The sequence below is a fragment of the Mixophyes fleayi genome, chromosome 10, assembly GCF_038048845.1.
Source record: "Mixophyes fleayi isolate aMixFle1 chromosome 10, aMixFle1.hap1, whole genome shotgun sequence".
Lineage (NCBI taxonomy): Eukaryota > Metazoa > Chordata > Amphibia > Anura > Limnodynastidae > Mixophyes > Mixophyes fleayi.
The window spans coordinates 78,602,585-78,620,446 of NC_134411.1; the positions used below are offsets into that span (position 1 = coordinate 78,602,585).

The 17,862-nt window shown below is 41.4% G+C and overlaps 1 protein-coding gene across 3 annotated transcripts in view; it reads right to left on the reverse strand.

The window, feature by feature from the left end:
- The window catches only part of GNAO1 (G protein subunit alpha o1), a 133,435-nt gene extending 127,539 nt beyond the window's left edge, over positions 1 to 5,896 (reverse strand). Inside the window, exons 1-2 of one of the 3 annotated variants that reach the window (XM_075188941.1) lie at positions 5,510 to 5,895; positions 4,643 to 4,685 (exon numbers count right to left, since the gene is read on the reverse strand). In XM_075188941.1, the coding sequence (XP_075045042.1) occupies positions 4,643 to 4,685; positions 5,510 to 5,627 (161 nt within the window). In that variant the 5' untranslated portion in view covers positions 5,628 to 5,895. Of the gene's footprint in view, positions 1 to 4,642; positions 4,686 to 5,509 lie in introns of all 3 variants that reach the window. The other 2 variants (XM_075188939.1, XM_075188940.1) reach the window with 2 other exon arrangements.
- Positions 5,897 to 17,862: the final 11,966 nt, after the last annotated feature.

The following is a 17,862-nucleotide window of genomic DNA, read 5'->3' on the forward strand; positions in this document are numbered from 1 at the left end:
ATTTACTAAACTGCTGGTTTGAAAAAGTGAAGATGTTGCCTATAGCAACCAATCAGATTCTAGCTGTCATTTTGTAGAATGTACTAAATAAATGACAACTAGAATCTGACTGGTTGCTATAGGCAACATCTCCACTTTTTCAAACCCGCAGTTTAGTAAATATACCCCCAGGTATCTGTCTATGTCCCATTTCCATGTTCTCATCCAATTATTACATAACGCACACACTTATACGTCAATTTGCATCCATCGTAAAGAAATAATGTGATCCACAATACAAAGTTAAAGAGTGCTTCCATTAATACATCATTTAGGCAAAGTGCCTTCCATGCTGAAAGCCCAAATGTTATTTCATCAGAACAGCACTATTCATTCCCGAATTAGATAACCATGCAAAATTATCCCAGGAGTACACTATGCCCCAACACAAAAAGAATGAGGACAATTAGTTTACTCCTCCATATAACAGGGTTCTAAGTGATGCCAGCTGATTCCAAGTCCACAGTGACAAAATGACCTATGTCCGTCTATATGCACAATATTATATAGTCACAAAATGCCTTAGTGAGTTTTAACTGCACCGGACTTTTATGCACAGTGGGGGCAGACATTATAATGACGTTCATGATAGTGCAACCTATCAATTTACTAGGAGCTGTTAACTGTGCTCTCCAGCAACCTTGCTGTCCTCCTCGAGGACCCTCTTCCCCCTGTCCCCTCCCGCTCCCTCCTCTCCCCCCCTGGGGGTCTCCCTATAATCCGTGCCCTCCCTCTTGGGCTCCGTCGTATGCAGACCTTCCCCTCTCCCCTCCCCCGCCCTTGCTGTGCTTTGAGCTCACAGAGTTACTGTGCTTATTGTTTACTGTACTGTGCTGTCTCTCCTTGTATTGTAATCTCGTTTGTCCCTGTACGGCGCTACGGACACCTAGTGGCGCCCTATAAATAAAAAATAATAATAATAATAATAATAATAATAACACTGAGGCACTGCATTTTCACAAATATTCAGTCGACAAAATCAGATACACTATAACATCCTTAGCACAATCAATAATTATCTCTCTAATTACTCCAGATAACATCTTCCACTAATCCTGATTCCTCGGAAGTGGGCAGGCATACCCAAGCATGTGTGTGTCCCCATAAGCTTACTCTTTATATACACAGAGCGGGACTCTACAAACCCTACCAGTATATAAATTGCGTTATTCTGTGCGGAAAACCCTGAAAAAAAAAACAAGGTTGGGCAAAATATTTTCTCTCTCTTTACAAATTATGGCACTTAGAGGAAAAATGGATCCTCCAATCACTGAAACCATCACACAGGAGAATGTGAGCTGTCAGTTATTACACCTCAGACATTCTCACATGTTCATGTATGCCAGTCATCATAACCAACTTTACGGGCTTAACCAATATTCACTGTGCAATCTATTCATTTACTAGGAAGCACCTACACCACTGTATTTACTAATAAACTGCATTTTCATGGAATTGGCTGCATCTAATGTGTTTAGATGACAGGTGATCTTGTGGCTGCATCCATTATATTTAAGCGACACCTTTGCTTTAAAATAGTAACCATTTTTGGTGTGGAATAAATAAATGCAGAACATGTGTTTGTACTCCAAAAACAGAGCTGCCTACACCTGTCATCACTCATTTTCAAGAGTTCCATGTTGGCATAAGGGTCGCTAAATACACCAAGATTAGGATCAACTGGTATTACCTGCAAACAAAGATTTTTCAACAATGGCAACATTTTCCAAAAGGATCTCCCTATTAATATGCAACATGCTATTATAGTGCCAGAAAGCCTCTAACACAGAATAATGATAGAGGGAAGACACGTAGGCAAACATACAGGAATAGGAATTGTTAATTTATGCCAGCCATGAATAAAAACACAGGAAGGAAATGGCACAGGAAGAAAAAACCTTTTATTATACAAGAGGGACTATTGCCAGCCCAAAGATGAAAGCAGTGTGTTTTAAACCATGTCCTGTTTTATTTTTATCACATCATTTTCCTATCATAGGCTTAAACAATATGCGGCTCCGTGGTTATTGCAATATAACTGCCAGCGTGGTCCACCAGCCAATGAGAGTTATAATCTGACAGCTGCTTGTGAGCCAGGTTTGCCCTAAATATACGAAGGATGCACTTATCCAGTTAGATACCAGATACAAGGAAAGCTACTAACAGACCACATTTTAAACAAATGTCTATATTAGTATTTGAAGAGCAGGATTAAAGAGCTCAGAAATGCCCGTACTTTATAGAGTACCTGAAATGCAAATGCACAGAGAGAAAACTGCTTTTCACTTCTATTTGTGCCTTAAAAAAAATAAATGCATGAATAATTACATGCAAACCCCATCCTGCGGGAGCAGAGTGAAAGGCAAGGCAGTAATGAGATACCCCAGAGGAGCAGCACCTCCTAAATTATCCTGGCCCACTGCGGCTCACACACCCTGCACAAAGGGAGGGAACTAGCTCACATCCATTTCATGAATTTCAACAAGTTATCAGAATAGGAGTAATAACCAACCTCATACAATCGTTTCTGCGTACTAATAATCCATTGCATCTTATTCATTGAAACAACCAATACTATCCTGGATTTTAAATGGTTATCCTTTATTTAGACAATGCCTAAATATTATGCAGCACTTTAAAAAAAAGTGTGTTTAATCATTCACAAAAATCCCTTCCCCAATCCAGTAAATTCTTTGCCACAAGAATACGCACACACACTTCAGTTTATTTTTATTATATTCATAAGTCAATTAAACTACCAGTATGTTTTTGGACCACAAATGACATGAAAAGTATTTTTAAAACCTTGGCAACAAAAAAAAATAAATTGATAAAATAGTTGAAATGTCAAACAAACTAAACATGAGGTGTCAAGTTTAGTAGAGCATTTGATCATCACTCACACAAACAAAATCATTTGATGGGTGTGAGAAGTATGTGCTATTTATTATGTCAACGATTGGAAAACATTGGATTTGAGAAGCACCCAAAAAATAAATAAATAAAATAAAAATAAAAAAATAAATAAAAAAATCACACTTCCGAAGTTTTCCGATATCCTCCGAAGTGAACCGAAGGGGATCGGTAATTTCCGGAAGCTGCTCGCAAATAGACGAGTGCAGCCGAAAGGAGCCGAGCCCGTAAGCTCCGCCCACAACAGATCCGAATCCCGGCTGGGCGCTGTCCACCTCCTGAATAGGGCTCTGGTCAGGAGCGTGGGAACGGGGGCAGCAAGAGGTAGCGCCATGGGGTGCACCAGTAAAATCAAATACCTTACTATACAATTGTAAGACGTCTTACTACAATACACCCCTACTCAAATCCCCCAGCACCCATGCACCCTGATCACCGCTACAATATCAAGACTTGCGGATGGGGAACACCTAATGCTATATACGCCCCAAGGCAAAGCGTGATCTCTGACAGGTGCAAATATCAGTCTCATATCATTCCTATGGGACTCTCACAATCATCACTGCAGCACCGAGGCCATTATCCACATTGCTGGCAGACACATAAAAGAAGGAATCGACATTCATATGGGCGGCCATCTTTAATAAGGCCATCAAATCACTGAGCTACACCACTTCAGTTGTTAAAGGAGGCAAGATCAGGCTCTGAATTATAAACCCTCACACTGTACACCGTGCAAATATGTAGCATCTTGCAGGTCAACATCTATACTATACATTTAAATGTCTTATGTCAACTGGAGACTGTGTCCAATATATATATATATATATATATATATATATATTTATATTATATTAACAAATTTAGAGCATGCACGTTAAAATCTATAATGTATACAGCTCTCATTATCGGATGCAATCCTCCTTCCAGATTCCCAGCATTGCACAGATCATCAAAATATACAGATATCCATTTTCAGTATTATAAACGCCTATTAGTTAGATCATCGAGGACACCAGCAAGATGTTTGAATAGCACAGCCAGCACACTGTCTAGATAAGGCACAGCCCCAGCACTGTGTAATTGACGTTTAGATCATATATAATTGACATGAGAAAATGAAGTGCATTTAGTATTCAGCACTATGAGCCCCAGTCTTTGCATTGCACCCTGTTCCACAAGCATCCACCCACCTTTTACACACCCTGCACTGTCTCCCCCTGCTGATCACTTCGGGCACCCAGGGAACAGTGATGGCGCCGGGACAGATCTAGCCTGCTCCCTGGGAGCCGTAATTATTTCAGCTATCTTGTCAACATGGAAGATAATCATTTTGCTCTTGTGTGAAGTAATCGAGCAATTAGTGGTAGTAACTGTGCAAAGCTGTCAAAACCATCTGATAGGTGCAAGAAGACACCGGGCACTAATCACCCTTTCAGTGCCACAGGGAGGCCCCACATTTCTTCCCCTTTTTGCACAATGGGACTAACACAGGCAGCAATCCCCCCATCTGACACACAATTCTCTACAGCAGAATAATGCATTAGGATGGGTACAAGGCAGCAGATCCGCATTACTGGATTCAGCACCACAAGCTGTGAACAGCTCCCTGTAATCAGTGCACAGGGCCAGGCAGAAACATGGCGGCTCACACAGCATTGGGGGAGGAGGGGGAGGAGAGGCCACTTACTTCATCTGCTTCACAATGGTGCTCTTCCCAGATTCCCCGGCCCCTGTAGGGTCAGAGAGGAAAAAAGACTTTCCATCAGGATGAATAGATGGGCACTGGCACAGCTCACATACAAATGCATGCAGTGTACAATATAATGCCATGCACAATCAAATGATACATCTCCCTATATACATCTAGCTGCATAGATGGAACAAAACGACCCTAACTGCTTGGGGGGAAATAAAATAAAAATGCAATTATGCAGCAAATAAAAATCTGTCACACTCTGCCATACATCGGTGTGGCTTATCCTTAACAGATATATTTCACCAGGCATTTCTATTTCATTATACACACTGATCATTTTATCTAGAACCCCCCCCCCCCCCCTTTTAAAAAAATAAATAAAAAACAGTCACAATCACAATATAGATACAGTAAAATGGGACGTGAAGCAATCAGACATTTTAGGTAGAGCTACGGCATAGTACATAAGAGGGATATAGTGATCTGGCACACAGATGATTCATACAGCAATCATTTTGACATCCTTGGCTGCACAGAGCTCACATCCAGAGTGCAGGTTACAGAGAAGAAGGGTTGCCTATGAGTAGAGGGGACGTGTAACCCCTGACTGTGTAATATAAATATATATATATATATATATATATATATATATATGACATTTGCCACACATGCAATATAGGGATTTTGCTATACATATAAATATATAGAGTTTGCAGCACAAATAAGAGATTGTCAGCAGATATATAGGGAGTTTGCAGCATGCACACAATGGGCTGACAGTATGTGCATTATATATAGGATGCATGCATCTAGTAACAGAGCTGAGGGGGTCACAGACGTATAACGGGGACAGCTCACCCAGGAGCAGCAGTTTCACATCCTTGGCCGCGCTGATCCCATCCTCCTTCAGGTTCTTCTCGATCTGTTTGCTTCTCTCCAGCGCAGCTCTCTCCTCCGCGCTCAGGGTGCAGCCCATGACTGCTCGGGGGGTCCCGGGTCCGGCGGGAGCGGGCGGAGGGGTCCCGGGTCCTGGTCCCGGCAGGTGGGGAGGGAGGGGGGATTTGTTTCCGGGTACCGGTTGGAGGGCGGCAGGAAACAGGATCCCGTTCGGTGAGTGCCGGTGCGGGCTCTCGCTCTGTCACCCTGTCCGTCCGTCTGTCGGTATCACTGTATCCCGCTATCTCCGTCTCTGTCTCTCCGCTGCCGCTCTGACGTCACTGGGCGCGCGACCGCGGGAGCGGCCAGACACTAGGAGGGGGGGAGCGCGCACTGGGTCGCGCGGGCTTATCCCGCCCACCGTTCTCTCTGCGTCACGTGATGCGGGCTGTCAGTGATCAAAGGAGGAGCCGCTGTCTTCTGATAAGGTTGTGCAGTCTGTTACACTTATTACACTCTTCTATCTGTAGTCACTATTACCACACACATGCATTTATATAGTATATATTACACTCTTCTATCTGTACTCACTATTACTACACACATGTATTTATAGTATATATTACACTCTTCCATCTGTACTCACTATGACCACATACATGCATTTATATAGTATATATTGCACTCTTCCATCTGTACTCACTATTACCACATACATGCATTTATATAGTATATATTACACTCTTCTATCTGTACTCACTATTACCACACACATGCATTTATATAGTATATATTACACTCTTCTATCTGTAGTCACTATTACCACATACATGCATTTATATAGTATATATTACACTCTTCTATCTGTAGTCACTATTACCACATACATGCATTTATATAGTATATATTACACTCTTCTATCTGTAGTCACTATTACTACACACATGTATTTATATAGTATATATTACACTCTTCTATCTGTACTCACTATTACCACACACATGCATTTATATAGTATATATTACACTCTTCTATCTGTACTCACTATTACCACACACATGCATTTATATAGTATATATTACACTCTTCTATCTGTACTCACTATTACTACACACATGTATTTATAGTATATATTACACTGTTCCATCTGTACTCACTATGACCACATACATGCATTTATATAGTATATATTGCACTCTTCCATCTGTACTCACTATTACCACACACATGCATTTATATAGTATATATTACACTCTTCTATCTGTACTCACTATTACCACACACATGCATTTATATAGTATATATTACACTCTTCTATCTGTAGTCACTATTACCACATACATGCATTTATATAGTATATATTACACTCTTCTATCTGTAGTCACTATTACTACACACATGTATTTATATAGTATATATTACACTCTTCTATCTGTACTCACTGTTACCACACACATGCATTTATATAGTATATATTACACTCTTCTATCTGTACTCACTATTACCACACACATGCATTTATATAGTATATATTACACTCTTCTATCTGTACTCACTATTACCACATACATGCATTTATATAGTATATATTACACTCTTCTATCTGTACTCACTATTACCACATACATGCATTTATATAGTATATATTACACTCTTCTATCTGTACTCACTATTACCACACACATGCATTTATATAGTATATATTACACTCTTCTATCTGTACTCACTATTACCACATACATGCATTTATATAGTATATATTACACTCTTCTATCTGTAGTCACTATTACCACACACATGCATTTATATAGTATATATTACACTCTTCTATCTGTACTTACTATTACCACACACATGCATTTATATAGTATATATTACACTCTTCTATCTGTACTCACTATTACCACACACATGCATTTATATAGTATATATTACACTCTTCTATCTGTACTCACTATTACCACATACATGCATTTATATAGTATATATTACACTCTTCTATCTGTCCTCACTATTACCACATACATGTATTTATATAGTATATATTACACTCTTCTATCTGTACTCACTATTACCACATACATGCATTTATATAGTATATATTACACTCTTCTATCTGTACTCACTATTACCACACACATGTATTTATATAGTATATATTACACTCTTCTATCTGTACTCACTATTACCACACACATGCATTTATATAGTATATATTACACTCTTCTATCTGTCCTCACTATTACCACACACATGCATTTATATAGTATATATTACACTCTTCTATCTGTACTCACTATTACCACATACATGCATTTATATAGTATATATTACACTCTTCTATCTGTACTCACTATTACCACATACATGTATTTATATAGTATATATTACACTCTTCTATCTGTCGTCACTATTACCACACACATGCATTTATATAGTATATATTACACTCTTCTATCTGTACTCACTATTACCACATACATGCATTTATATAGTATATATTACACTCTTCTATCTGTAGTCACTATTACCACACTAATGCATTTATATAGTATATATTACACTCTTCTATCTGTACTCACTATTACCACACACATGTATTTATAGTATATATTACACTCTTCTATCTGTGCTCACTATTACCACACACATGTATTTATAGTATATATTACACTCTTCTATCTGTGCTCACTATTACCACATACATGCATTTATATAGTATATATTACACTCTTCTATCTGTAGTCACTATTACCACACACATGTATTTATATAGTATATATTGCACTCTTCCATCTGTACTCACTATTACCACACACATGTATTTATATAGTATACATTACTCTCTTCTATCTGTTGTATCCAGCTAGCACATACAGTATTACCAAACAGCATGCACATGCATTTATATAGTATATACTACCAGTGTCGGACTGAGCCTTGAAGGGCCCACCAGGGAAATGCAGTGTTAGGGGCCCACTATGTTGGGTTGTGGCCAACTGTAAGGGGATGTGGTCAGTCATTAAAGGGGGTGTGGTCAACCCATTGAGAACAAAGTATAGCACCATAGTGTGGTCCATAAAGAAAAATTGGACATTGCAAATAAGGCCAATCTCACCTGTATCATGTATAAGAACTAAAGATGAAACTCCACCACACTTGGCTTTTTGAAATGGGTCTCAGCAATGTTTGTCACTGATTTCATTGTCATTGTAAAATCAGAACTGTATAGCGGAATGGAGGCATGAACAAGAGCTACTGAGAGTGAAGATGTGAGGGGGCTGTCACTCCTACGCCTGTCGCCGTCCCTGTCTCTCCTACTTGCTTATTTTCAAGTGCCTGCCCAAAGGATAACTCATTTTGTCCAGCGTTTACCATGTGAATATGTCAAGATTAGAACCTTCTACATTTTTCTTTCATGTTTTCCTTTTACTTTGGACAACAAATATTTCCTTATAAATTGAATTTCAATTTATACCTCTCTGTCACATTTTTGCACCCTAGGCTGCAGCCTAGTCAACCTGTTGGATAATCAGGCCCTGCAAGAACCCCCCACCCGTAATAATAATATACAGTATATAGTATTTAGGAGTAGGACCTTCATTTCTTTTAGATTTGCGCTCTGGCTTATGGCAGAACACCCCCACCCCAATACTAGTGTATATAATGTTTTCTAGTAGGGCGTTTTTTTGTGTTAATTTGCTGGCTTATGTCAACCCCCCTCCCCAATAACAGTATATATAATGTTTTCTAGTAAGGTTTTTTTAGTAATATTTGTGCACTGGCAGTCGAACCCCCATTAACAGTATCAGGGGCGGGCTAGGCAGGGGGGCATCAGTCCCCCGGCCCTCAGTCTGACCCCTGTTTGGTCCGGCTGCCCCCCGTGGATGCAAGATTTCCTTAATCTATATGGCGGCCGCATCACATGACACGCCATGCGGCCGCGTCATCAATGACGCTGCCGCATCGAGTGTCATGTGATGCGACTGCTTGTGCGCCCCCCGGGCTGAGATTTGCCAGCCCGCGCCTGAACAGTATAGTGTGTTATGTTTACTGGTAGTGCTTCTTTATGTCAGACCCTCTCCCCATTAACAGTATATATATTTTTTGATTACTGGTAGTACTCTTTAAATTGTGATCGAGTCCCCCCCTTCCCCAATTAACAGTACATTATTTTTTGGGCTACTGTTAGTGCTTTTCTTATTGAGTCAGAAACACCAAACTCCTCTCCCCTGTGCTGTCCTGCAGTCGATTGAATTCAACTTTTCATTAATACTTTACTTTCTCTTAAAGATTGCTAAATGTGCCGTGTGATTGGGGGTGTTTGAATTAATAACAGTGCAGGGTGGGTTGGCAGACAATGGTATAAGTGAAGGGGAGAGCTATTCTAAGGGTTTTCTGGTGATGTAATAAGTGCAAAGGAGGAAGGATTAATGATATTGTCAATGCAATGGGGGCTAGCCATATGATCTACAAAGTGATCTAAGAACAGGACCAATGCATGGTAGAAGGCAGACAATGGAATCAATGCAAGAACCCCTAATCTATCACCAGAGCTGGAATAAGGCTCTGGGGGGGGGGGGGGGGGGTCCTGGGGCACTTAAGACAGGGGGGTGATAATTTTAGACAAATACACAGGCAAAACTGTGTGCACTACTGTTAGGTGCCTTTCATGAGTAGTACAATGTGAAGCAGGACATACTTCCCAACTGTCCTTTCAGTTGGACCACATCCTGACTAAGTGAGACAGTCACCCAAATTCAGGACTGCATATGCAGATCCAGGACAGTTGGCAGACTGTCCTGCTCTCTCCTGCCTGTTCTTGTTACTTTCACCACCTGTGGCTGCTGGTGTCTTTAGATCAGTTGCTGCTTGTCTGGATCCTGGAATGTTGGAGGCCCTATTTGGAAAAAAAAATGGGTACATGAAATTTAGAGAACTCCATCCAGCCCCGGAGTTAAATCAATAGCACTCACAATTAATAATTAGGCCTCCATCCAGCCCCAACATTAAAATAATAGTATTCCCATTTGATAAATAGATCCATATCCCTCCAACCAACCCCAACATTAAAGTAATAGTATTCACATTTAATAAATAAACCTATTTCCCTCCCTCCAAACAGCCCCAGCAATAAATTAATAGCATTTGCATTTAATAACCACAACCACCCCCGGCATTAAATAATTAATATTAATATTTAATAAATAGCCCTCCTCCCCAAACTCCCAAACCACCCCAGCATTGAATTACATAGCCCCACCAATAAATTAAATTGCGCCACCATCACCCCACAAATAAAATAGCACCCATTAAATAATTAGCCCCTACCTAAACTCCACCATTAAATTTATAGCCTACCTTCCACCGATGTGCTATTAAGCAGCCCCCTCCCTTCCCTCCTATCACAAAATATAGTAAGACCCTCTTCCTATAGTTTGATATAGGCAACCCCCCCTCCCTATGGCTTGGTAGGTTGGTCGTTGCAGCCCCCACTCCCTCTAACTTAAGGTACAGCCTCTCCCCACTCTATATCTTAATAGGTACAGCCCCCCCCCCCCCCACTCCCTATAGGTTAATAGGTACCAAGGGCAAACGCAGGATTTGTAAAGGGGGGTTTCCACACCACTCCGCACTCCGCCAGTGGGTGGGACCATCATGCATGGGGGCGTGGCTATAATATTAGACAGTGCTTGGTTGCTCTCCAACTCTTCCTATCCCCATAATATACATGGTCAATGCTGTGTGCACTACTGTTAGGTGCACGCAGCTCTCCCTTTTCAAGCAGAGCTGTGTGAAGTGGGGCAGGGTCCAGTCACCTCAATTATACAGTGCCCCAGGCTTGGAGGGGGTTTTCAGGCACTAGGAAACCCCCCTCGGTTTGCCAATGGGTACAGCCCCCCACTTCCTATAGCTTAATAGGTACAGCCTCCCCCCACTCCTTATGACGTAATAGGTACAGCCCCCCACACTTACTATAGCTTAATAGGTATAGCCCCCCTCCCACTCCCTATAGCTCAATAGGTACAGCCTCCCCCCACTCCCTATAGCTTAACAGGTACAGCCCCCTCACTTACCTTTATTAGTGCTGGCCAGCTTGGCTCCTCTCCACAGATCAGACAGGAAGTGAAGACTTCCTGCTTCCTGCCTGCTGCACAATATTGTGGGGCCCCTATACAGCAACAGGCAGCCTAGCGATTGGCTTCCTGTTGCTGTCCACTGACCACCAATGTTTTTTTATCGTTAATCCCCCCCTTCCCCTGCACAGTGATCCAATTGGAAATATTGGATTAAATTGGATTAAATATTTATACATCAAACAAAAATTTGAGCTTTCTCAGTCATATTTATTGCTGTTGCCAGGGACAAAACAATGTCTTCTGAGCGGGTTAAAGGCTAGTGCATTCACAGTGAAGCACCGTACAGAGGTATATTTACTTACTCTTCTATAAAGGAAAATTTGGGGTGTTGCCCATAGAAACCAATCAGATTCTAGATATCATTTCTAGAATGTACTAGGTAAATGATAGCTAGAATCTGATTAGTTGGTATAGGCAACACTTCCATTTTTTTCCTTTTAGAAGTTTTTTTCCCCTTGTCCTTTCAATTCTGGAACTTACTGTGCATGGGCGGCCCTCTCACATGCTCAGAAGCCCACAACAGGGGCCGCAGGAATAGATAGACCAGCAACTGGGCTGGGCCCCATGGCAGCCGCCAGCGCTGCTCCAGGGATAGTATTGCCACTGGCTGTTTCCCTAGCAGAGTGCAGGTGATGGCAGCAGAGTCTTTGGATCCATGCTAGTCATTGTGAGTCTACATGTAAATGTGAGACTGTGGGGTATATTGTTCCACACCTACCATCTGATGGGCCAGGTATTCCTCACATTCATAAACTGTGCACGTGTCCCCTACATGACATCCAGTGTGCCAGGTGCGGCCCACATACAATCCTCTTTGCCAAGTGCCCCCCCACATGGTAACCACTCTGCCATTGCCCATATGTGAAGGATCCAACCCTTCCTCTCCGCATATGATTTGAGCCAGTTAGGACACCATTTAGGGCTGCCACATGGTGAATCTGGCGGTGAGCGACATGCTGGTGCAACTGCAGGTGCTTTGGTATCTGCCGTCATTAGGCTTCTATGTAGATAATGAATGAATTACATGTACCCAATGGCTGCCTGTCACTATCAGGTGAGCACAGGCAGCAGGTTGCTGACAGCACTGCTTAATGGTCTGTGAAAGAGAAAGTGAAATAATGGGAGAAATTCGCCTTGGGGCCAGTAGCCTGACACCTGGGGGGTTGTACCCTAGCACCCAGTCTAGTGAAGCCCCTTATGGAACCTAAAAGTAACTTGAGCGTTCTGCGGAACTGGCGAATATAATGTAACAATTGTGTGGCAGTAACTATGAATTATCAATTTATGCTGACTGTTGGCTACCTTCATAGACTCTGTATAAACATTGTCATTTTTAAATGAACATATTAGGCATTTTAACTCCAGAGAGCCAGGAAAACAACTTCCATAGAGTAAGCTTGTCTTCGTTACTAGGGGAATTATATGATGGAGTTTACTTACTAATTATTGGAAAGGAAAATGTATGTCAATTATTTTGGGAACTTATTAATTTTACAACATGATTGGTTTGGCATAAAAGTTGTCCGACCAGTCCAGCTGTCAATAGACGTCCATCAAGATCTGTCTCAGAGCCCTTCTAAATGCATAATGTGGCCTGTGCGGATAACCTACTTACCTCCTTGTGTCCAGACTTAAGATGACCAGTCATGTTGCAATAACCCTGGCTTATATCAGCCAACTGTCCCATATCAGGGAGTTTCTTGCTCGTTACCTGATAATAACTGTTATATGACCAGTAATACAGTAGTAATAATATTGGGCACACATGTAAATGCGGTCCTAAGATGACCACTATCAGACTATGGGCAAGATTTACTAAACTGCGGGTTTGAAAAAGTGGAGAGGTTGCCTATAGCAACCAATCAGATTCTAGCTGTCATTTTGTAAAATGCATCAAATAAATAAAAGCTGGAATCTGATTGGTTGCTATAGGCAACGTCTCCACTTTTTCAAACCCGCAGTTTAGTAAATATACCCATGTGTGTCAGTTTATGTCAGTGTAGATCTGCGTGTTGAATATTTTTGTGTAGCTAAAATGTGTGTATTATAAAGAATATCAAAACACCTACTTTAAATTTTAAAGGATATTAAAAGTCAATTTGAAGTTCAGGAACATGTATAAAAGCACTAGGCTTGTAGTCTTGTGTCCTTTATATGGTCAGAGAATTCCTTGGTAACTTTTAATATCCTTATCATTTCCAATAGGGGTTGCATAATCCTATCTAATATATATAAGCCTAGCGGAGTGTGTTAGTGTGTGTGTGTGTGTAAAAAACTATTTTCTCAGAAAGGGCTCATCCAATTGACCTGAAATTTGGTATACTGACATTATTTGACAAAAAAATTATAATAGTGAAGTCAGTTAACTTCCATCATCCCCCCTCCCCCCCGTGGGAGGGGTAGTAAAGGCTAAATTTACCAGTTGAGGGCTCAAACTCTTGACCGTGTGGGTATTTATTTACCAGAGCCTGTGTTTGGTCATGGACAATTGTATGTCGCATTTTCACGAGTACGGAGAAGCAGTGATGTGAAAGTTCAGGTTATGAATACTGCCCTTCAAGGAAGACTGATTGAGCAGAGCGATAAGGTGTTTAGCAGAAACGTTGTGTATCAAGAGGTTTAAGAACAGTAAGACGATGGAGATTAGGGATGTGGCGATGAAGATGAAGGATGAGGTGATGGAGAAGAATGATGAGGTGGTGACATGTGGACAAAACCACATTAAAAAAGGGCGCTTACGTCGGGAAGTAACGCTCTTCCCCTGAGGAGGCCTGGCCTAGCCCCAAATGCATGACAAGAACCTTTTTAACACCTTAAGTAGCTTGATTTGACTAGAATGCATGAGTATCATGCACGGGCTAACTTGTATGTAATCAGTACGTATCTTTATATAGTTTTGTACATAGTATATACCTATACCCTGTAAATACAGGTATAATATTGTATACACGGACAGACATGTCTCTATATTACAGTTTGGTAAATGTATATAATTATATTTTTGCTGAATCCCAGCCAGGAATAATACAGCAATCTTAGATTTTAAGCTTGTTTGGGCCGGGCCATCTTTATATTCTGTTTCATATCATTGAATGTAATTTGTGCCATAATTCCCTCAATGCACATCGCTGCATAATATGTTGGTGCTGCATAAATAAAGCATAATTATAATAATCAGGAGGCCGTTCATGGCCAGGAAAGGATCATTGTATAACATGAATAATAATATGACCAAGATACACAATAGTTACTAGCTAATCTTCAAAGGACCAAGATCAACTCTACGTAAAGTTCTCCCCAACACAGTTTAATAGAATCCCTATAATCTGTATCCAGTTAGTACACACAAGGGGCCTGAGTCATTAAGGCGAGCAAAGCATAAAAAAGGTGTAACTTTACACCTGGGTTAATCCATGTTGCATTGGAGGGGGATGTAAATTTAAAATTTATAGTTTTATAGTTGGGGTAGGGCATGCCCTAGACCAACTTTGATTTTAACTGTAAAAATAAAGTTATCAAGTAGTTGTGTGCTACATGAAAAAACAGCCAGTTTTTAAATTGTGTGCAAAATAATAAACTAATTTGCACCCATTGCATCGCAACATGGTTTGTCCCGGAGAATATTTACTCCTTTTTATGTTTTTCTTTCCTTAATGACTCAGATCCAAGGAGTTTCATTTAGAGGTGGATGTATTTAAATTTTTGTGTTGGAAGTGGGGGTGTATACGGTGGTATGCCATACCGTCACTTCTCCTATTGCCTTAATTGTACCACTATCAAATCCGTTCACTTACATTTCCATTGCATTTTTCATACCGCCACTTCTAAATTTCTGCTTCGACCGTTGGGCGTAAATATATGCTTTTATGTACTGCTCATACGCACCAAAATGAGTCCATATCTAGATTTGTGTGTATGTTAGACTTGTGTCTCCTTTTGCCGGGAGAGGTGGAAGAGGGTCTGACAAGCTTTAGTTGATGACAGTAAGGACATGTTCTCGTAAGTGTAGCACACCCGTATAGATGTGTCAGGCGCCGTCTCCACGCTCGCCGGGGACGGACGCCATTCCTTCCACTCGGCCGCCCCGTTGCTAGGCAACGGGACTTCTCCAGGCACATGCGCACCTATTGCCACAGCAACGGGACGCCCCCAGGCGCATGCGCGCCCATTGCCACAGCAACAGGACGCGCTTCCCAGCTTTCTGTCTCGCTTCCCGGCTTCCTGCCGCCCCACTGTCCACCAATCAGAACTTGCCTGCACATAAAGGAGACTGGCACCACTAGGGTGCCAGAGTAACTAGGTCTCCTATGCTCCAGCACCTCAGAAGTGTTCCCTGCTTTTTGATTGACTCCTTGTGTACCGACCCGGCTCGTCCTGACCCCGCCTTGGATAACCCTCTGGTCCGCTCCGTACTTCCTGGTTATGACCCCTGGCCTGTTGACTTCGCTTTGCTCTCCACTTGGTACCTCGCTTGCCTGCACGGTTCTGACTCCTGCCTGTACGACCACTATTGTTCACCACCCACCTCACTGGTAGCTTCCTGGGAGGGCTGCGACCTGCACGCCTCTTGCCGCGAAACCCAAACTCCCTTGCGGGGGTCCCTGGTGAAGACCAGTAGTGCGTTAGACTCCGCGGCTCCCTGTGTAGCAGCGCCAATACTTGCAGGTGATCCTCAGTCCAAGATACTCCGTGACAAGATGTGACCTAAGGAGACTTGAACGCATCTCCATATACGCTTAAGAAAGGCATCTTCTTCAGGTGCCGGAGGCCTGGTGGGAAGGTGCACGGCGATGATGATGATGAGGCCACCAGCAGCGCTATCTAGCTGTTTCTGATTGGCTGCTTGCCCCCTTTCAGCTGATAATACTGCATTCATTAGCAAAGTGGTTATACTATGTCACTATGTCACGTTGCGTCCATCTTTTCAGATTTATTATTTCCATTTGGGCTACTACAGAAAGAAGATTCCTTTTGAATTCTAATGCAGTAAACAACGTCTGTGAAGGTGTTTGTATTTAATTATTGTATTTCTAAATGACTGTCAAGTCACTGTTCTCTCTTATGTATAATGATACATTTTTATTAGACATTATTATATTTTGTACAAACAGGGTAATGTAACATTTACATTTTCTACTGCTCGGTTCTTCCCTTTAGCCTGCGAGCATGAAAACATCTAGAAAATATCCTATAGGTGTTTTGTAAAGAAGAGTTCTGTATGACAATTGAGATTGTTCCGCTCATGCTACTTTGCTCCCACGGAATTTTTTTGAAGTCCATGCAGATCCTCTATCACATTGGTGTCTCTTATGCTTTATGTATTTTATTGAAAATCATTTTTTGTAATTATTTTCATTAGTATGCAATCTTGTATGTATTGTCTTGTATGTGATAACAAAGGGATTTGCAGGTTTTATGGGTTAATAAAGAAGTTTTATTTATATTGTGATTAGAACTGTTATATGGCATCATAACTTTGGTTAATTGGAATTTTTTTGGTACACTATTCGATGCGTAATATATGTCTGCTTGATCAGCTATTTAGCTGAGGTTTATCTCTCTTCCACCTGGGTTCTTTTGCAGAAAGCCTCCTATATCTATTAAACAGGCCACGTTGATACTTCTAAATTGCTAGGGGACCTTAATTTAGATTTTTTCTTGGGGGCCCAGGGCCACTGGTAATAGGCCTAAACTGATGGATGTCATGGTTTTAGGCGAAAATAAGTTTTTTCATTTATCCGTGCTTCATTGGTTTTGTTTGTTTGTTGATTACTGATATATGGGCAGCACTGTGGCGTAGTGGTTAGCACTTCTGCCTTACATCACTGGGGTCATGAGTTCAATTCCCGATCATGGCCTTATCTGTGTGGATGTTCTCCCTGTGTTTGCGTGGGTTTCCTCCGGGTGCTCCGGTTTCCTCCCACACTCCAAAAACATACTGGTAGGTTAATTGGCTGCTAACAAATTGACCCTAGTCTGTGTCTGTGTGTCTATATTAGGGAATTTAGACTGTAAGCCCCATTGGGGCAGGGACTGATGTGAGTGAGTTCTCTGTACAGTGCTGCAGAATTAGTGGCGCTATATAAATAAATGGTGATGATGATTTGCAGTCATATTATAAATAAATAAAAACTGATCATTTATAACAAGGTTCGGAGAGTGTAGTTGGTGGAGCACTGGATTTGTGTGAAAATA